This window comes from Apus apus, chromosome 3 (genome assembly GCF_020740795.1).
Source record: "Apus apus isolate bApuApu2 chromosome 3, bApuApu2.pri.cur, whole genome shotgun sequence".
NCBI lineage: Eukaryota > Metazoa > Chordata > Aves > Apodiformes > Apodidae > Apus > Apus apus.
Window position 1 is genome coordinate 35,356,657 of NC_067284.1, and position 22,187 is coordinate 35,378,843.

General features: G+C 41.9%; 1 protein-coding gene across 3 annotated transcripts in view; it reads right to left on the minus strand.

Annotated features, from left to right (window-relative positions):
• Nucleotides 1–21,626, minus strand: part of LOC127382192 (ectonucleotide pyrophosphatase/phosphodiesterase family member 1-like) — a 58,003-nt gene extending 36,377 nt beyond the window's left edge. For 2 of the 3 annotated variants that reach the window (XM_051613456.1, XM_051613455.1), the window contains exons 1-5: nucleotides 21,435–21,608; nucleotides 4,952–5,024; nucleotides 3,521–3,637; nucleotides 907–1,032; nucleotides 715–775 (exon numbers count right to left, since the gene is read on the minus strand). In XM_051613456.1, coding sequence (XP_051469416.1) covers nucleotides 715–775; nucleotides 907–1,032; nucleotides 3,521–3,637; nucleotides 4,952–5,024; nucleotides 21,435–21,524 — 467 coding nt within the window. In that variant the 5' untranslated portion in view covers nucleotides 21,525–21,608. Of the gene's footprint in view, nucleotides 1–714; nucleotides 776–906; nucleotides 1,033–3,520; nucleotides 3,638–4,951; nucleotides 5,025–21,434 lie in introns of all 3 variants that reach the window. The other variant, XM_051613454.1, reaches the window with a different exon arrangement.
• Nucleotides 21,627–22,187: the final 561 nt, after the last annotated feature.

A 22,187-nucleotide genomic window follows, 5' to 3' on the forward strand; every position in this document is an offset into this window, starting at 1 on the left:
AAAACAGTACAAGAAATGTGGGCTTTTTCCTTGGCTGGGAGCTTTGCTGTACTATTTGAGTCTGGGTGCTGACATCATAAACCGCACGAGTCATTCCCCACACAGCATATACATAACTTGCAGGAGCAGGCCCAATGTGAAGCTGAGCCACAGAATACAAGGATCTCAGGGCATTTGACACCTTTTAAATAAAGTAGTTCAGACAGCCTGTAAATAATGCTGTCCTAACTGCTGGCGAAACTGGGACAGTGACCTGCCCACGTGTTGCAGCTCTGTGGCTGTAACAGGCAAGAAAGTGGAAAAGTCTTCAGAAGTGACCAGGGAGGGAGGCAGTCTTAGAAGCCTGAAATTGCTGGGTGGGTCTCAAAACACATGGGACAGTGGATATTGGAGAACATGTAGGACAATAATGAGGCTGATACAAGCAGAGCTGCCCAGAGCACACACATCTGTGAGAGACAGCAGGGTTCTGGAAGAGGCATGTCTTGCAAGTTAAGCAAGTGCTGGGATACACAAGTGCTGCTGGGACAGAGCAACCTCATCTGTTAGTAAGCACTACCAGATGCTGGCTGAACAGGTGTCCTTCTGTCTGGCAGCCACTTTTGCTGTAGATAAGAAAGGCAAGCAGGTCCCAGGAAGGCACAGTGGGCAAAATCATCTCTAAAATGAAATACAAGCAAAGAGCAGAGCTATGCAAATATACAATATCCTCACCCTTTTGGACACTGAGGTTCAGTAATGTCCTCACACTCTTCTTCAACCCAGCTTGCCTCTCCTTAAAACAAATGAGTGCAATTTATTTTTTTAAGACAGTGTATTTTTACTAATAAATGCAAGTTTAAGACATCCAGTAAAATGAAAAAAGTCATATTATAGCCTTGCTCCTTCGATGCAGAGGATACTTACCTCTACAAACAGCATTATAATTGACACAGCAATCGTTGTTTTGCACACAGTCATCTGAACAGGAACAATGATACTCTGGTCGCCTCTTCTCTCCACACCTGAATTTATTGCAGGTCCATATGTGGGCTAAAAAACAGATGAGCGAGAAGGACAGCACAAAGATTAATATCAGTGCAAGTGCAGAATTAATAAACAGTGTGAAGATCTGTCTCAGATGTGCTGCCATTGAAAAGAAGTCCTGAGGTATCCCATGAATGCATAAAATTGCAAGCTTTGGCTATTTGGAAAATACAAACACCCATGGCCAAATAATCCAAATGCACAGCCATCTGAATACAATTATGCAGTATATGGTTATAAATACCTCCTTAAACACAGCAATTTATGTGGGTTTAATCTGGTAAATGCATACTATAAAGAAGCTCCCAGACTATTCCCCCGGAAAAACCCCAAACTTGAGCTTGAATTTGGAATGTCTACAAAACAATGAACAGCAGTTACTTATTCTGACTTGCACTGAAGTCACAATGTATTTCGCCAGTCACCATCAGGCACTCCAGTTTCTTTCAGCACCGCTTAAGCACAAACATCACTTTGACAGAATTTAAGACTACATACATAAATTCAGACCTACTGACTACAGCTTCAGAGCTGTTTTTAGGAGAAATTTATTTTTGTGAATCATATCGATTTTTCCAAACTGAGCATTCTAATACATTGTATCATTTGATGAGACTTTTGTTATCAGCTGTAAACACAACTAGATCCTTTGTAGCCAAGGAGAGTAACAAATGAATGAATTAGGTAAGTGAATACATAAGTGAAGGTCTCAACACAGATATGGATCTACAACTACCTGAAAAGAGGTCGTAGTAAGGTGGGTGTCAGTCTCCTCTCCCACGTAATAAGCAACAGAACAAGACAAAACGGCCTTAAGTTGCACCAGGGAAGGTTTAGATTAGATATCAGGAAAAACTTATTCACTGAAGGGACTGTCAGGCACTGGAACAAGCTGCCCAGGCAAGCAACTGAGTCATCCTCCCTGGAGATATTTAAGACATGTAAATGTGGTGCTTAGGGACATGGTTCAGTGGTGAACTTGGCAGTGTTAGCTCAACAGTTGGACTTGATTAACTTAAAGGTCTTTTCCAACCAAAATTATTCTACGATTCTCAACGTTTGAGTAGGGGACAGTGAGGGATCTTCACACGTGACTAACAATTAGGAATCCCTAAAAGAAGTTACTCTCACTTTCAGGAATACTGACCTTCAGTAACTCCACCAATGTCAGTAGGTCTTTTCTTCTGTGAGAAACAGAATCTATTATGCTTCTAGTTACATGATAGTATTTGGAAATTAGAATTTGATTTTCCATTGATGTTAAGGCTAATTAATTTAAACAAAAAACAAAAAACAAAACAAGCAATGAAATCCCATTCTTAGTGCTAGGACAGAGTCTCCAGTTTCTTCTTTATTAATTCTTTAAACTGTGGAAGAGTGATATAAGGAAACAAAGTGGAGAGAAAATCCCATGAAAGTATTCTGTGAGCAAAAACTTCATACAGTTTAGAGGACCTTTCAATAACAGCTGAAGCAAGGATCCGAGTTCAGTTAAATAATTTGGCTTTAAAAGTCAACATTGGAATTTTTAACTTCAGGGTGAGACTACACTGATAAATTTCACAAAAAATGTAAAGAGGAATGAGGAGAAAAATCATTAACTGAAAAGAATGCTGCATATGAAGCCTTAAGGCAAAACTAAATTAGAGAAAACAGTCGAGTTCTGTCCTCAGTGTTACTACCCGCACTAACATCTTTCCCTGTAAAATTTCTCCGTGGTACTTTTCACACCTTTGCACATCTGATCTTTGACAAATCATAAGAACTACTTCTCACTGTGCAATCATTCTCCATCAGTGCAACCTGTTTTGTCCTCCTGCTTTGTTTCAAAGTCTGCACAACACCCTTGCTTCACACAAGCTGGGAAGTAACAAGGCAGACAGCCCGAGTAGCTGGTTGAGAGGAGACAGCAGCTTTCACAGAGCTGCTCTGTCCTACTTTTGCATGCGGGTGATGACAGAAACACACAATATGCAGAATGCACTCCTATGCCTGGCTTGCCTGACAACGTAGGAGTTCTCCAATGCCAGGAACAATGCACGTCACTGTTCTCTCACCCCCAGACAAAGAACAAAAGTCTGGCTGAGAACGTGAGTTGCAGTTGTTCCTCATCTTTCCAAGGGGGAGGGCAGCAGCACCATCCTTCACAGCCTCTCCCCCAACAGGAGCTATGGGAAAGTCAGGCTACTGGCTATGTCAGCTCCTATGTAGTCCAGCTGGGTGAAATACAAGCTTTGTTTATGTACAACAGCTACACGGGAGCCCTGATGTTTCCACAGAACCCCACTACAACTCCACCCATGGTTGCAACAGAGAGAGTACAAAGAGGGGGAGAACACTGGCTTCAAAACCACCCTGCTGTTCAGCAGCCCCCTTTGCACTCATAGTTGCCCTGAAAGAAGTCAGGGGTTATGGCCACCTGACTACAACAGTACTCATATACACACATCACAGAACAGGAGAGTTTACTCTCGCAGCTTTTTTCCATCCTTACCTGGTTCTAAACATGTTTCCTGGTAATCTAGGCAGCAGTTTCCGAGCTTGACACAATCTCTATCACAACGGCAGCTTCCAAAGGTCCTTTCAAAGCAACGACCTTTGCAGGTTTTCACTGTAATATTGAATAGTGTTAGATGTCAGTGGCTGAGCCCAAATCAGTCAACATGGAAAATAAATTAATAAGGTCAGCATCTGGAGTGACTTAGTTTTCATTTCACAGCTTACAGTGTGGCTGCAAAAGCAGTGACAACCAAAGGAAAAGTCTCGATCCAACTAAATGTTTAGTTTCTCTTATGGAACAGAAATATTTGTTCATCATATTGAATAAAGGGTTCTGTTTTGGCAAGAATGTGGTGTTTTGTTATTGCCAGAAACAAGTGAAAGAAAGGACTAAAATTCTAGTTGTGACTGCTTCTGCCTTTCTATATCACCAGAAAATATGTGTGCAGTCATACAGAATATGGAAAATCTCTACTGGGGAAATTCTGAACCTAGTTTTCAATAAGGGTGCCCTAAACAGGGAAATGCTTTTGCAGAAAACACTGACCTTTGTTTTCATGTCTGACACTGTTCTATGATCTATAAATAATTCAACATTCATTAGAATCCATTGGCTATGCTTGCAGCTTTCCTATGCTCTTGCCCTGTTCATATAAATCAGGCAAACTGAAGAAGTTCCCAGTTCCACATCCTGCTGTACCATGGTTAAGGTACTACCCCAAGACACAAGAAGGGCTGTTCCAAAACAGAAATAGGAGAAAAAAAACTTAAAGAAATTTCAGCAGGATATTAATAACCTGTATTTTGGTTAAAAGTCATTGTAGGACTTTATTTAAACAAATCAGCTTTGAAATTATTCTACATAGTTGTTCCCAAAGTGAAGTTTGATTTCTTAAAATATCTTTTGTAACCTTCTACCTGAAGAAACTTCACCATCGAAAACACCACATATTTTTCAGGACAGAAAACAGCCAGAGGAATTCCACAAGGAACATTTTCAGACTACAATTCTAACCAGTAAAAAAATAACTTTTTTTTTCCCCCCATAATTGACTGGAAAAGATGAAAAACAAATGTTCCAGGACAACATGAAATAGAAATTGTTGGGTTTTTTTATAGTGACCTGAGAAAAGCCAACCATGTGACATCACCACAGTGACAGTTCGGAGACATGGAAGCTGCCAAACCAGACTATGAGTGCCAGAATCAGTTTCTTTCTCAAGTAAGTACACAGAAGTACTGAGTACACCTGAGGTTTCTTTCCTAGTGTTTTCATTCCCCTCTAACTGAAACTGCTTCAAGCGGTGTTCACAATCCTCTTCTAGCAGCTCGAAAGGGTTGCACTCTGATAATAATTTTTTTAGAAAAAACCCAAACACAAATTAATTGCTTAGAAATATTACTAAATAAAAGGCATATTAGTTACCATCTTTTGAACAGCTAGGCTTCAGGCCAAATATACATCCTAGGATTGTTGTTAATATGCAGACACACAGTACCTGTGGGACAGGAAGGAAAATAAAGTAATCTTAAATTACCACTGAACGGTTTTGAAAGCCACCATTTTCTCTATAATGCTATACAATCATAGTGAAACTAATAAACGTGCAGATTAGGAGGCTGATTTAACTGCTTTCACAAGCAGTTTTCACTCACACAAGGAGTCACGTTGTTTGCAATTAATTACTGGTACATTAACATGAATGATCTTAAGACTGGGGCTGTGTATTTTAGTTCTTATCAAGTTGTTTAATGTAGACACAACAATATATTTCTTTCTCACAAACAAAAAACTGGGATGTTTATGGTTACACATACAACAATTTTACAGAAAACTATCTCTGTTCTACTTCTCTCTCCCTCCTAGGTTGTTGAAAGAAGGTGAAACAGTTTTGACTGACCAAACTACAAACAGTAGGCATGGCCCTTAAATGATACCTATAATTTTCTTAGACAGGAAAACCTTTTCCCACTTCCTAGTATCCAGTTCATACAAGATGTTGGTCCATACCATAGTAAGCAACTGTGGGATGTCACATTAGACTGACCACAGTGTCTTACACTGACCAGAAACTACAGTCATGTTTATTTTGGATTCCAAATACATTAAAGTGATCAAACAAGGACCATATTGTCCTTGCTCAGTATTTTAGGGCAAGATCTAATGTCCACTCAAATACAGTGAAATATTCCTTTTTACTACATTAAGTATCGGATTTGGGCCATTAATTCTTTAGGAAAAGTGTCTACATTGTCAATGCATATCCAGTAATTAAGGAGACTAGGAAAGCCGACAATGTACTTATGTCTCTTCTATTGAAGTCTAGAATATAAGGTAGTTTGCCAAGAGTCCTGAAAGAGAAGGCACTGTAATGACACAAGCTTTCTTATTCCAAAGTATCTAGGGAGGTGTGGGTAGGAGAGAATGTACATGCTACCTTTCCAGTAGTTGTTTTCTAATGAAAAAATGCTTTCACACAATAGTTCAAAAACTCTACGTCCGTGCATTATCTGGCATTATCAATGCACCCAGATATACTACAACTGATAGAAAGGTCCAAGTTTCCATTAATCCATTTGTCAAGAACAAACACAACTGCAGAGATATATACTTTCCTTTTTTTTCCCTTTATTGGTGTACTAAGATGTTCAGTATCAATTATGCTTTCTTTTGCATCAGTATCAACAGTAGCATCTTTCATGTGCATTGTTCTGGACCCTTGAAATTTTTCATATGAAATATGACATAAGTAAGAGCACATGCACAACTAGGTAGGTAGCACATCACATGCAAGATCACAGAAGGTTTGACCTGGAAGGAACCATAAAGGTCATCTAGTTCCAAACCCTCTGCATGGGCAAGGACATATCCCACCAGATCAGGTTGCTCAGAGCCCCATCCAACCTGGCCTTGAACACTTCCAGAGAGGGGTCATCCACAGCTTCCCTGATCAACCTGTTCCAGTGTCTTACCACCCTCACACTAAATAAATTCTTCCTGTTGTCTAACCTAAATCTCCCCTCTTCCAGTTTTATTCCATTACCACTTGTCCCCTCACTGCAAGCCCTTGTGAAAAGTCCTTCTCCAGCTTTCCTGTAGACCCCCTTTAGGAAAGCTGGGGAGGGACTTTTCACAAAATGTCAAAGCCCAGCAAAATCTGTGGAGAGAGCAAAACCTGTTATTATCTTTTAAACTTATATTGTTATTTGGAAAGAGCAATTTGATTTATTTTGTTTTTTAAGAAGTTAACTTGAGAACATTTTATTTCAGGGTATCTATATACTGCTTCTCTACTCCCACCAGGCCCTGGTACTAGCAGCAAGAAGTAGAATGTCCTCTGAAATTTAACCACAAACATGCTTTACAACAAACAAAAAACACACCTACTCTATCTGTAAAAGCTTTATTCCCTATCTTCAAATACCTACATGACCTATGGGACTTATGCCACCTAAGACATCCTTCTAACAAAAACACATTGCAGTGCCACTAAATGGACTATTGATACGCCCTTATGGAGCTTCAGTATAGGTAATACGTGTTTAAAAACTAGAGATTTAATTGACACCAAATCGACGCAAATATAAAACCTAAATAAAACTTGCTCAGAAGTGGCAGCATTATAATACCTCCTAACTAAAACTGGTAAATCCTCACTACAGTTCTTACCAAAAAATCCTGAGATTGACACCAAATCTTACAAAAGCAGTTTTGTATCGTATTTCAGATTTTCAGTTTTATGCTTCCCTGAACATAATTAATTCCAACAAGAAAAAACATAAAGGGATTACGCTCACTGAGGCATACAGATGTTCTTTTGGGCACAAAGTACTACAAAATAGCAGTGCTACTTGATGCAATAGAGCAGCTTGTGTTTCCTGCAATCAATACTCTGGAACCTCAGCGTCACAAATCACAGCACACTACAAATGCTCTCTGTCTCTACTACAAACAAGTTCTGTTCTCAAATTTCTTGTATATATAGAACAGAAAACACAGTCCAGGTCCTTACCAGGTACACTATGCCCTCTATAATGTAAGATCTGAGAACTTCTATGAATCATACATTCAAGCCTTTGTTTTCTTAACATTAGTCCCACTAATTTTTAAGAAGAAAATTTAAACATTTTACTGCAAAATACTAAAGCTCCTCCCATTCCCCCTCCGCTCCCCCCCCCATTTCTTCAATGTTTAATATAGAAGCTTCACTGAAATAGTAAGCTTAGAGGTAAAGTATTTCACAATGTTCTGGGATAGCCAATTCTAATCTAGTAAACTTTATCATGTAATTGCAGCTTAGTGTTTAAGGCACTGAATCAAAGCTTTATCTTGAGCCTGAATGACTTCAGTCATGGGGCTATCATCCACAAAAGTGTTTGACTGAAACACTGTGGAGGAACTAATACTGGCTAACAGCAGCAGCAGTCCTGAAGAGGCACAGCAAGAGGTGTTACACTAGTAGTTGACCTACTGTCAGTGGAAAGGCTCTAAGATTATCAGTTCTGCAGAGGACCAGGAATGCTCAAGGTCACCCAGGTCCAGAAAGTCATCTCACTGCTGCAGCCCAAATGGGGACTAATTTACCTTCCTTCTCAGTATATGGGACCTCACTGCAGCAGGTAGGTTACTAATATGACCTGAACTGTTTCACATAGAGGTAGGTCAGATCTGCTGTATAAAGATGATATACTTTTAGTGTGTATAAAGACAAGTAGCTTCACATGTAGTTTAAGGTTTACGATCAAGAACCTTGTTAAAACCCTGCAGCATCCCACTTGCAAGCACTAGAGTCAAATCTCTAGCGACTGCCACACTGTCAACCTAACGCCTGCCTTGAAGGCTTAGTGTGTTTTTTAAAACAAAAGGAGAAAAAACGTACCTGTTCTTTGTCTCTCTCCCACATTCTTATCCTCAAAACAGGAAGCAAAAATTGAGAAAAAGGTGCAATTAAGAAAAAATATGGGAATCCAACATTTAGTAGGAAGGCAAATAAAATTAAAGAACCTGGCCTTGTTATACACAAAAGTAGCATGTGAACTTTTCATGATCTGTAACTTGAGAGATTGCTAGGACAAAATGTCAGATATGGTTTTAACATAACTAAGAAAAGTTTTTAAACCAACACAGTAACAACTGTAGAGAATAAAGTGTCCTTTTTTGCTTCAAAAATATTTTTTAGAAAGTTTGTTTTGGAATCAAAGAACATTGTCATCTAGGGATAGATCTCTGTCCCATCACTGCTTCCTTTACGTGGGAGGAAGCAGTAAAAGCTTTGCTTTGTAAACATTATAGTGGTTTGGAATAGCAATTGAGTGTCTGGAAAACTGCAATCCCAAAAACATTTCAAAGGCCTTTTATTTTAAGCTGGGCAGATGGAAATACAATAACATGTTTAGAGAGCAGAATCATTTCCGTCACTTGTCTCTAGAACTGCAGCTGAAGAGAGCTTCTCTGCAGTGATTTCAGGGAGCAGCAGGAACAGCCACAGAGCCAGCAAGCATGCAGGCTACATGCACTCGATCCCAAAGAGCCTGGTCAACTATACAAGTCTTATTGACATATAAAGAAAGCTCTCACCAGCCTTAGTCACTGTCACTTTTCCTTTGCTGTCACATTTTAGTCTTCCTTTATATAGCAAATGCTACTGTCTCTCTCTCTTCACTCTTTCCTAGTTCTGTTCATCTCCCCAGCTCTCCCTCTTCATTCTCCCCTCCATTCTGCATTTGCTTTGGCAAAGAATACATTAGTATTTCTTTTAAGGAATAATAATTCTGAATTAAGTTTCTTCTTGTGTTAATCTTCCTCACTCTTTGCCTAGCATGCACTCAGTTGCTTTCCATCTTCCTTTCTTCATCCCTGGTGCTCCACAGCCAAGGAGACTTGTCACTCCTAGGTTTAACGTGCATCCAATAATAACAATACAATTAACAAGAAATGCAAAGTAGTGGTTTTCCATTCCAGTCTCCATGATTGGCTCTCCCAGTTGCGTCATGTCTATCCATAAAGAGAGAATGTCTAGACTGGATCAAGGAATTTTCCAAAACCACTGGGATCCACAAATTACATACTATATTTTCACCATTTTGTGCACCTAGAATAGATGACTAACAAGCTGGATCTTAACACTGAAATATCTTTAAGAAATTAATATGCAAACGTGTAAAGAACACACTAATAACTAATTTCAAGTAAGAACAGAGTCACCATCTGTCTTTAAAAGGACATTATTAAAAATGCAGAAAGCATACTGTACAGAGAAAAAAACAAAACATATCCAGCCTTGCCAGGGGCAGTGGAACACTTACTCATGCTTGTAAAAGTTATTTTTAAATAGGCATAACCTCCCAACTTCTCAGTTTTATTCAAAAGCAGGAGATATTAATAAATTTTACAAAACTGAAAGGAGGTAGATACTTCACTTCCACCAGCACAGCTACATAGCTAAATAAATCACCTAAAAAGTTATCAGCACTGAAACAAGAGCACTGCCTCCTTCCTGCGCCACTCATCTCCGCTTTCCACATTTGTAAATATTTCTATGATCTTCAAAGATTTGCCTTTGTTGATCCACATTTGTTGATCCTAGAGCTGAGGAGGAGAGCTGCTGAGGCTCTCAGGAACTGGTTGTCCTGAAACACCGAAGGTAGCTGAATTATCCTGAAGTTAATGGATGGAAAAGCTGGAGGTTACACCCAAAACTTTTTCAGAGCTAAAAAGAAAATTTACTCTAAAAGTGTATAGGCATTATTGATTTCTTCTGAAATCAGCACGCAAAGGTCTGCTCTCACTGTTTCTGTTGAATGTTCTCAAGACTGTTCCTACATACTGTTGCAACCTAGGGTCATTCAAAGGACAAGAATGTATTAAAGGTAGCTCAAGCCACTATAAGATATTATAAAAAGCCTTCATGGGGCTTACCAAAAGCGGTAACGGTTCATTCAGCAGGGAATTATCAGCAGAAGACATTATCATACTACATCACTCTAAATACCTTCCAAAACTATTCTAGCATCTGGTTCTTAACAAGAAAAAGACAAAAAGGTAGAACAGAGTTAGCATCTGTCAGTTAGGATCTAAAATGTCTTTCTTATTTGTTGTTTGTCCAGCTGTATAAGCATTGTATATTCTCCTGGAAGGCATTAACACATGAGCTGTTACCAAAGCATGGACATTTTACAGTGCATTTTATGTCACAGGAGAATTTAGAGAGAAACTGAAGTGCAATTATATGCTAGCCAAAAAGAAGAGAAAATAAATCTTCTGGTTAAATTCCCAGAAAATAGTTAACAGTGGACTCTATTTAATCAGCAAGTAGGTTTTTGTAAAAACCTAAGGATTTACAGGAGGGAAACTGATCATTATTTATGAGAAAAAAGTATTTGTTGTACTTTGTATGTTGTAGTTTTATTCAGTGCAACAGACTATGAACACAGAACAAAGATAATCGCATGCCATCTGCTTTAGTGGAAACCACAAAGGACTGCATGGTTACATAGAAAGAGAAGAAACTGTCAGTGTTATGCCAACCCAAAACTGTTGTCTGAACAAGCTGCACTTGACCTGTGAATAAATGCAAAACTGGAGAATATGGCCTTAAGCTATGTTCATCATCTTTCTATTCCAAAAATCCCTTTAAGAATAAAGAAAGAGCTATTCCAGTCTATAGTACTGTTATGAGAGCTGTAAAAAGAACAGTGTAAAAAGGGGGCTGCTTCTGAGTACTGATAATACCACTAAATATACTAAGTAAACCTACATTCACCTCCATTTTTCCATGGCAGACGCTGTTGCTACTGCCACCACAGCAGCAACATTAGGCTGAGCAGGAAGACACAGCAACCTTAAAGAGCAAGTGGAGAAATCCTGTAAAATACTAAGAATGCAAGGAGCGCTAAAAATTGCAGAACCACAAAGCAGTATGGAAAGAAGAGAAGACAAAAAAAAAAAAAGGTTTCAAAGCTGTTCACCAATGGGCCTTGCTAAGCACACTGGTATTGATCACAGTCACGTCTTTAGCCCTGAATCCTTTGGCCATTTTCCAAAAATGAAGGCCAGGGTTGACAGGCCATTATTTACCTCTGCACCCTTTGAATATAGCTCTTCAAAAAAAAAAAGAGCCAAACTACAGAATTTTCATGCTCCACGGCATGGAAGTCTATTTCAGCCAGAAGAGGACTCAAGAACTGGCCCACCTGATCAGGCCAGCATGATCCATCCCTAGCACAGTAAATGGCTGGGTTTGATTACTGACTTTTGTGCAAGCAGCTATATAACAACATTATTCTTTTTCTTATTCTATGAACAACAAACAAAAAACCTTTTACACAAACTTGTATCCAAATACTACCAGATACTAGAAGGCACTGATGTAGGTTGATTTGCCTATATGCCATTACACAGCAGAACTAGGACAAGGTTCACACTCACCTGAGTTTCTTCAGAAAATGCAAATACTTCATCTTTTCTCAACTACTCCCCTTTTCTCCTTAGCCTCCTTTAGTGTTGAGCAGTTTTGCCAAAACTAGTTACTTATACTACTTTCCTTTGCCCCCCACCACATCCCATTTAAAATAAAATCCACTGCTGTCTTGTAAGTACTCTTAAAGGCAGCTTTCTATAAAGCTGACCTGTGCACAAAAGTATTTTTTGGTTTTCAGTGCAGGAAGTATATTTTTACATTGTTTTGATATATCACCTGTCCTATTTTCAAAATACCATTCCACTACTGATCATTACAAAAATACCTTATCTGAAAATTATATACTACTAATTAATTCAAAGTGGACACTACTGCGATGCAGCACATTGCTGAATTGACAGAGCATTCTTTAAAACAAGTATTTATCCACTGTCCATAATGTATAGTCACAGTGATGTTTGCCAACATATTAATTTCTTGCTCCAAAGTGAGAAACTTTTCATACCTTTCTGGTTTTCAAAGCCTTTAATTTGCTTGGCTTCTCCTTTCAGCTGAAAGCAACAGAAGTTTCCACAGCAAACCAAACAGAACAATTCACTCCTTGTGTAATTCTACTGATATTAGTGAAAGAATGCCAAAGAAAAATTTTGAAGACCAGGAGTTGGAAGGAAGCCTTGCCTAATTTTTCATATCTTTGGCCTTGTCTGAAATCTAACAGTTTTAGCACAGTAATTAGTTTGTTCTGAATTCAAGTTAATTATCTCCACATAAAGTCTATCCATTTCAATTAATAACGTGTTCCTTATTATTTTAGTATCAGAGAGCCTTGCAGAATTAGTGATGGTGGTATTTGGACCAAAAGCATGCTACGCCCTGCCAGGAATTTGGCTGCCTGTGCTTGTGGCCACTTCTCCAACACTGTTTCAGCTGTTGAGAACACTGTTTGGGGAACCTCAACCAGCCTTGAAGACAAGTCTTCAACAAAAACCTAGAAGAAGCCTCAACAGAGTCATCCTTCACCTTTTTTTAGCCAGTTCTTGCTTCTGTCCTCTGCTGAGCTGTTACAGCCATACTGCAGCCATGTCCATCCTGGCCAAGAACTGTATTGACCCTAACTCAGACTTTACTTTCTTCCTTGCTTGACCTTGAACCTGCCTCAAAGTTCTCTATTCTTAGAGATGCCAGGAGGGGGGGCAGCAAAACTGCCATCCTAGACTTCCAAAGGGCAAACTTTACCTTGTTCAACACCCTTATTGCCAGAATCCCTTGGGAATCTGTTCTGAAGGGTACAGGAGTCCACAAAGGTTGGATGTTCTTCAAGGCAGAAGTCTTGAAGGAGCAGGAGCAGGCCATCCCCATGTGCTGTAAAGCGAGCTGGTGGCATAGAAGACCAGCTGGCCGAACAGAACAGGGAGCTTCGGCTGGTGCTCATGGAGAAAAAGAGAATCTATGGGCTTTGGAGGAAGGGGCAGGCCACTCTTGAGCACTACAAAAATGCTGTGAGGTTATGCAGGGAAGGAATTAGAAGGCCCAAAGCCCAGCTAGAAATTAATCTGGCCTCTATGGTTAAGGATAACAAGAAAAGCTTTTATAAATATATTGACAGCAAAAGAAAGACCAGGGAGGGAGACCCTCCCTCCCCTATTAGATGCAGGAGGAAACGTAGTAATGAACAACGAGGAAAAGGCTGAGGTGCTAAATTACTTTATCATCTCAGTTTTTAGTAGCAGGACCAGTTATGTTGAGGGAATCCAACTCCCTAAGATAGGGGACAGGGACCAGAAGCAGAGCAATCCCCCCACAATCCAGGAGGAGATGGTCAGTGACATGCTACACCATGTAGACATCCACAAATCTATGGGGCCAGATGGGATGCACCCAAGAATGCTGAAAGAGCTGGGTGCTCACCAAGCCACTTTCTATCATTTATGAGCAGTCCTGGCTGACTAGGGAGGTACCAGCAGATTGGAAATCAGGTAACATAATCCTTATATGTAAGAAGGGATGAAAGGATGATCCAGGATATTACAGACCTGTTAGTCTGGCTTCAGTACCAGGGAAACTGATGGAACAGACCATGCTGAGTACTGTTATATGTTACATGCAGAACAACGAGGTGATCAGGCCCAGTCAGCATGGGTTCCTGAAGGGCAGGTCCTGTTTGACTAAGCTCATCTCCTTCTATGACAGGGTGACCTGCCTATTGGATGAAGGAAAGCCTGTGGATGTTGTCTGCCTTTACTTTAGCAAGGCCTTTGACATGGTTTCCCACAGCATTCTCCTAGAGAAGCTGGCTGCCCGTGGCTTGGATATGCATCCACTTTGCTGGATAAAAAATTGGTTGGGCAGCCAGGTCCAAAGAGTTGTGATCAATGGAGTTCAATCCAGTTGGCGGCCGGTCACGAGTGGTGTTCCCCAGGGCTCAGTGCTGGGGCCACTCCTCTTTAACATCTTTATTGATGACTTGGATGAGGGGATAGGGTGCACCCTCAGTAAGTTTGCAGATGATACTAAGTTGGGTGGCAGTGTTGATTCACTTGAGGACAGGGAGGCTCTGCAGAGAGATCTAGACAGACTTGATCAACAGGCCAAGGCCAATGGCATGAGTTTCAATAAGGCCAAATGCCAGGTTCTGCACTTTGGCCACAACAACCCCCAGCAGCGCTACAGGCTTGGGGAGGAGTGGCTGGAGAGCTGCCCAGCTGAGAGGGACCTGGGGGTGCTGGTTGACAGCTGGCTGAACGTGAACCAGCAGTGTGCCCAGGACGGCCAACAGCATCCTGGCCTGCATCAGGAATAGTCTGACCAGCAGGACCAAGGAGGTGATCCTGCCCCTCTGCTCGGCCTTGGTGACACCACACCTTGAGCACTGTGTGCAGTTTTGTGCACCACAGTTTAAGGAGGACATTGAGGTGCTGCAGAGGGTGCAGAGAAGGGCAACTAAGCTGATTAGGCATCTGGAGAACCAGCCTTATGAGCGGAGGCTGAGGGAGCCGGGGCTGTTCAGCCTGGAGAAGAGGAGCCTGAGGAGAGACCTCATTGCTCTCTACAGCTACCTGAGAGGAGGCTGTGGTGAGGCGGGTGTTTGGCCTCTTCTCCCTAGTGACCAGCAATAGGACAAGAGGAAATGGAGTCAAGTTGCACCAGGGGAGGTTCAGATTGGATATTAGGAAAAATTTCTTCACAGAAAGAATGGTTAGGCTTTGAAACAGGCTGCCCAGGGAGGTGGGTAGATACACCGTCCCTGGAGGTGTTCAGAAAACAGGTAGACGTGGTGTTTCAGGAGATGCTTTAGTGGTATGGGGTTGTAGGGCAGACAGTTGGACTTGATGATCCTGAAGGTCCTTTCCAACTTTGATGACGATTCTGTACACACATCCGGCAATCTAGACTATTGGCTGAACGAGGTTAGCATTCCCAAACTTGCTTGTCTTCCCTTTCTCAGGTACTGTCCATGTTTAATGAGGCTACAGCCTGTGCCTGCCTTGTTGTCACACTTGGATATAGTTTTACCTTCTTTCAGCAGGACATGCTCTCATCTGGTGCCTGACAGGCAGACAAAGACTATTCCTGCAAAACTAAAGAAAAGTAATGAAAACCCAAAGGTGTGGTTTGAGTCAGAGCTCTGAATGCCCAAGCAGGAAATCCGAGTACACGTGACACTAACCACAGCCCAAATCACTCATTTGTTTTGCTTGAATAGATCAAATGGCTGATCCTAGCACCCTACAGCCCAATACATCAGCAGATAGACTACACTCAAATTCTTCGGCACATGGATGCTTTTAGGCAGGCAACCAGCCAGCACTGTTGACAGAAACACACAAGCCACACAACTGGGTGTACTTTAGACTCTGCCAACCTCTACACTCCAGCTGGAGTCCAAGTCAGAAGCATTCCCACACTCCAAGGGGTGACTGAAACTGCCCAGATGGCTTAAATCCTCCAGCTCAGCTACATAAGAAAGTATCTTGCAGCCTGTCCTAACCACCATGCTGTTTTGTGTGTGCTGAAAGCATTACCTAAACTACCCTGCTTAAAGTGACCTGAAGTATGCTTAGCAGAGCCACCATCACACCTCTGACTGGCACGGCCGCACCTAAAGTCAACCTAGTCTGGCAATAACATTTAAAATGACTTCTGAGTACAACTCTAAACAGAGGCAGTCCCTGCTCTCTCTTGGTAAAGATTATTAAATAAAGTGGAACTTTTCTACTGGCGTTTGTTTTTTAAGCCTCTATTCTTGCAAGTGTTGCTCTGGGTAACACTTTGTACTTCGTATCACCTTCTGTCATGTAAGTTAGAATATGCTGACTAGCTCTGCAAAGTAAACTACAAGTAAAGCAAGAATACAGACTAGCCCTATAAACTTTCCAGAGATAAAATGGCTAAATCTTTCTTAGCTTTTTACTGTGAGAGCAAGTAAGTGCCTTCAATACACAACATGAAAGTATCCATTTGAAGAACAGTGAAGAAATTGGGAGTTTAAAAAGAGAGACTTATTTGCCAAGTCTTCCTTGAAAAATGAGTTGAGTGAAGAGAAACACTAAGTTATGATGATCTCAAAATTCATCAAGCCCAATTTTATTAACTTGAGTAACAATGTATTTAGTTACAATTGTATTGTAATTAGAGGCATCAGATTACAATATCAACAGCAAATGAAATGGAAAAAAAAAATCTTGTCTAACACCAGTTGGTAGTGTCCTCAGAATTCACAAGAAGCCATTACCGGAGCTGGAGAGCTGGAATGCTGATGGGAAGACAGGCAAGATGCTTACAGTAAAACACTCTTGTTTCCAAACACTGGAATACAAAATACTGAAGATTGGCCAAGAACTGATTTAATATTTCTGAACCAAAAGCATTTCAAAGTATTTAAACTATGACCATTCTGTCACTTCCATTTTTTACTTCACCAAAGGAAGTTTGATGCTAAAGAGTTGCCTAATAGCCATTTTATTACTGTTAAACTGCATGGAGTTTCTTGGAACAGAAAAGTCCTATCTAAACTCAATCCAGCACTCTTACAGGAGCAAGTAATGTCAGGAAGGACTACTTCTCCTTACTGAAAAAGGAAAAAGCAAGGAATACAATGCAAAAAAAGGACAAAAAAACTCACATGAAATTCTTTGCTGAGGGCCAAAAAAGACTAGAAGAAAGATTAAACATGGCCCACAGGTCTCCCCAGCTGATGCACAGTGTCCTTGAATCCAGTGCTTGAGAATTGACTGATACTCATTGAAGTACCCATGCTGAAGTTGGCTGAAGTCAACAACCATGTTACAAAGAACAAGATTTTGGGACAAGCACTTCCTTGTCATTGTCCTCCCTCTTCTCACAGGAGTTACATTAATTCCTGAGCCTGTATGATGAGCACAAAGGGAAAATCCCCGAGTTTGGAATCTGCTTTCTACATAGTCCTTTTTTCCTGGGAATCCAGACTACATTGCACAGCAGCAGTGGCAGAAGACAAAGGATCTCATCCAGTGACCATACCCCATTCAGGAGCCCAAACTGGAGGGAAGAACAAGCTTTTGAAGGATCTGGGCCAATACATTAGTTTGACAAGTCCTACTTACTTCCCACCTGCTTTCTCACTAACTGCTCCCATTCTTCCCTTTTTCAACAGTAAAGGCAGAGAGAAAGTAAGATCAAGGTGGCAGGTACAGTAAATAAAAAATAGATATTTTTCATCTTTTCTGGAGAAAAAAACATAGAAATGCATTATTAAAAAATACTAACCTAAAACACATTTAGGAAGAACACAATCAGCATTAAAATGACAAAACAGGCAAGCAATCTTCCAGACACCTACATAAGAAAAGGTTGTTTCCACAACTTCCTCTCTGGGGGGGGAACAAAAAAACAAATTAAACAAAAAGCCCAAACAAACACACCTACAGCTGGCTCCCAAACCCTAACACAGCACACTCATCTTTCCCTGTATGAGCAGAAAGCCAGTAGCTATCACTTATTTTGGAAGAAAGTGGCAAAAAACTTTCAGGAGACCTACACAAAAATAGCTTGAAAGCAAATAGATCTCTCTTGTAGTTACACTCTCTCCTGTCTGCAGCAACAGCAGATATTAATTGACAAGAGATACTCTCCCTTGGGCCAAGACTGTCTCACTTAAGATTTATGAGGCTTTACAATTCAGATCTTGCACACTAAACTTTATATACAGACCAACGGACAATTGAAAGCAGAGTTCTAGAATCTTAAGCTTAGATTGCTTCTCACCTCACTACCAGCTGTAAAACATGGGGCAGCTTTCTGGGAGTATGTGCCAAGAATTACACTGTCTTAATTTGTTAAATAAATCTGTTTTAATTCACTGGTATTATACAAGTTCTAGCTACCCTCTCAGTGTATTGCAGAATGCAATTGAATAAAATTTCAGAAGACTGTTTAACGTTTGGCACACGAATAACATACTAGCCTTAAAGTGGACTGTCTTAATGAAAAAGTACAAGGAAAAAATAATCCCAGACTCAAAATATTTTAAAGCATATTTCCACAGCCTTTTTTACAACTTCACAATGTACTACTTTTATGTACTCTGAAATGCTTGAGGTACTCTTTAGCGGAGACTAACACACTTTGAGTGAATCAATCTGGATCTTACCTGGATTCTTTTAATCTTTTTTTCTATTCAGGAATTCTCAAGTTGCAAAAATGCCTTAAGAAATTTTCTAACAAAAGTGTCAGTTTAAATGAGATTCCCAATTCTGAAAGAAAGCCTGCAACTGTTGAAAAGAAACACTGTCTATTTTGTTACCTTTTCCTCAATGTTTCAGCTGTTATAAATGCATGGAAAAAAATATCTTAATGGAATTAGTGAATCAGACCAAAATGCAATGCCTGAGAGTCACTGGCAAGCTGCAATAGAAAACCTTAAACCTAAGCAAGAGTGACATTGCTCTTGGTCAGGAGCATGGTGCTCAGTCACACAACAGCAGCAGGGGAGCCTGGAGAGACTACAGTCGGACAGCTCATTGGGCTTTGAGAGACAAAAGTAAGAGCTGAGAAAACTGGCAAGACACTAAATGAAAAGGTGTGCACAGAAATTACATAAATGGGTAAGAGGATCATCATGTCTCACAATTACTTCAAGCTGGATGCTTCCATTCTGTTGCCTTAGAGAATCATCATGGGTTAAAAAAATCCCTGTGGGTTTGTCCCATCATTTGGGAAATCCTCCTTGTGCATCTGCAACAGAAGAGTGGCCTGCATGGTATGAAAACCTACAGCTCAATTAAAATCAAGTCTACCGCAAGACGCTCTTCTAGAAGCAGAGGTGACTCTATACCACTTCTTCCCCTACCAACATCCTCCCTCAACCTTAATTAACAACTGAGTCCTGTCATGTAACACACAGGCTTCTGGAGCAACCAACAAAACCCACAGGTAGAGTCTGCATGGCACAACACCTCGTCCATGCAAACTTTGCAGTTCCTCTGTACTAGGCTGAGGCTGGTTTAATGGGCACATCAACGTTGTGTTCACAAACAGTAGATACCTAAAGGTGGCAGGCACATGGACAGGAAGAGGGGAAAGCAAGCAGATCTATGCTTTCCAGGAAGAAATGAAAAATAGTAATAGTAATTCAACTATTGTCTCATCACCAGAAATGCACTTACCATTTTTTACAAGAAAATTCAACATAAACCTACCTAGAAGCCAGGGGGTTTTTTACCCCACCCAAGTAAAGGAAGCAGCAGTGCATGCAGCTGGGGCAGATGCAGGCAAAGGGAGTTTATCTGACAACCTATAAAAGGGTCACTTTTATAGTTTCACACAGCCCAACCCAAAACACCCAGCAGATAAGTCTATTGACTTCTTTCTTACATCAAGATGACACCATCAATGCATTATAAATGCTAGTGAGAAAGAACAAACCCACATTTCCAACTCCAGTTTTCCACTTTCTAACATGCTGTTTATGTTAAATATATTTATCATTTTACTCAATCCAGTATCACCTGCAGTATTTAGAAAGTTTTTCAAGTACTCTCTAAATATTCTAAATTATCTCATCATCTGAAGGAGCTGAAAACAACACTACATAGTCATTTATATTTAGAAGTTTTAAATTATTACTGTATAGATGACATGTACTTCCCTTTGACATTTTAGTCAGCACAGGATGAATGTTTTGCCAGTTCTCAGGGAACAGTTACGGTTTGGAAAATAAAAACATAGTTCAGAAGAGTAAATAAGTGCCTGCAAATATTTTAATTTGTGCTCAACTTCAGTCCTTAAGTGGCTATGTATCTCTAATCATTTTGTTGCATTAGAGCCTAAAAAGCTCAAAGGAAAAACATCAGGCTTTGAATACTACATTATTATTTTCCACTATTACTAAGCCTGAAAACAGCTCAACTGTTTTTACCGTTCAACTGCAATAGCTCTTATAGCACAACCTAACCTCCCACAAGATAAAGTAATGACTCAAGCTACAAACCACTACCTTTATTCAAGGGGACTTTCACCAGAATAGCTGGCAAAAAAACACCTTCCATGTGCAAACAATCATAGACTCATATTAATTTGGATATTTTTCTTTTAATGTTCTGACAAACTTGGAAATGCAACTTACCACCCATTACATTAGAAAGTATGACCAACAGGTAGTCCACAATGTGGTGCAGATGGCCCATTTGAAACAGTGACCTGATTACAATGCTGTCAGTGGATTTGGAAAGGCATCTTGATCCTCAGACTTTAACGCACTGGAAGAGGAGTACTCGTGGATATAGATGGTATGTCACAAAGTCTGCTGCTTCCTTCCAAAAATGTTGCAGTTTTTTTAACCTTGATAATGATTTTAACCTCATAATGATCACTCCAGGCAGTCTTATTTTCACCTCTCTACAGGGGGGATAATTATAATACAGCAGTGTGGCTAAAACTGGAAAGTGACCTACCTGCTAACACGGGCTTTAGCCACTGGGGCCTCCGAACCAGGGCTGGAGGGTGCTCCAAGCAATACTTGGAGACAAGCTTTCAATCCACAGTACTTCAGTTTCAACAAAGAGCAAGTTTTTAATACTTCATCCATCCCTTCAACTCTTGAAGCCTTTTTATTTTTTCCCAGCCACATTTTCCTGTTTTAACGTGTTTTGCCCTTCCCTGGTTCCCTAGTGTATTCCCTACACCGAACAGCAAAAAAAACACCCGATAGAAGATGTAACAACCAGACACTTCTCAAGAATCGAGATGATTCAAACCTGAGCACTGTCAAGAGAGTAAAATAAATCAGCTGAACACACACATACACGTGTACGTGCCCCGCTTCTGTCCGAAGCCCCCCCCCCCCCCCCGAAGGAGGGAGCCCTCCGGCGTTTCCCTCTCCCGACACGGCTCCAGATCAGCAGGACAGACCCCCCGGGAGGCTCGGACAGCCCCGACGGGACAAGCCTGGCCCCGCCGGGCGAAACACCTGCCTCAGCCGCACCCACCGCCCGGGCGAGCCCCGGCCCTTACCAGGGAAAGCACTTTGTAGGTGTTGGGGTCCTTGCTCTTGCCGCCCGGAGCTTTCTCCGGCTCCTCGGCCACCTCCATGGCCGGCAGCATGGGCACGGCTGCAGCCCGCAGCCCGCCGTCGGCCGCCCCGGCCCCGCCGAGCGGCTCCTCGAGCCCCTTCCCCACCGCCGCCTGCCGCCCGTTGCCCTGCATGCTGCGCGCCGCTCCGCCCGCCCCACCGCGGCTTTTAATGGCGTGGCGGCCCGAACCCGCCCCGCCCCGCCCCCCGGGGAGCGCGGTCACCGGCCCCCGCCGGCTGCGGGGCGCGGGGCGCGGGCTCGGTCCGCCCCCTGCCCGCCCCTCCCGGCCGCCTGCCGCAGGTGAGGGCGGGCCGCGGGGCCCGGGGCCGGCCGGGGTGCCGCGGCATCGCGCCGCTCCAAAATAGCGGCGGGGGAAGACGCCGGGCCGTGTTTACCAGGGAGCGGAGAAAGTTTCCGCTGCGCGACCCCCGCCGCGGGAAGCGGGCGGAGGCGGCGGCGCGGCTTCCCCGGAGCCGCCCGGGGCCGGCACAGGCGTGTGCGGGGGCGGCCGGCACAGACACGCAGCCAGCCCCGCTGCGTGTCATAACCCGGGGTCTGCTGGCCGAGCTCGCAGGGTGAAGGGGCGTTAGGACAAAGCCCAGCTTGGGGTACCCTCTGGGCCGTGCTGCTCCACGCTGTCACCGTGATGCCGTCTTGGCACTACACTTACCCTTCCAGTTCTATGTGATGATGG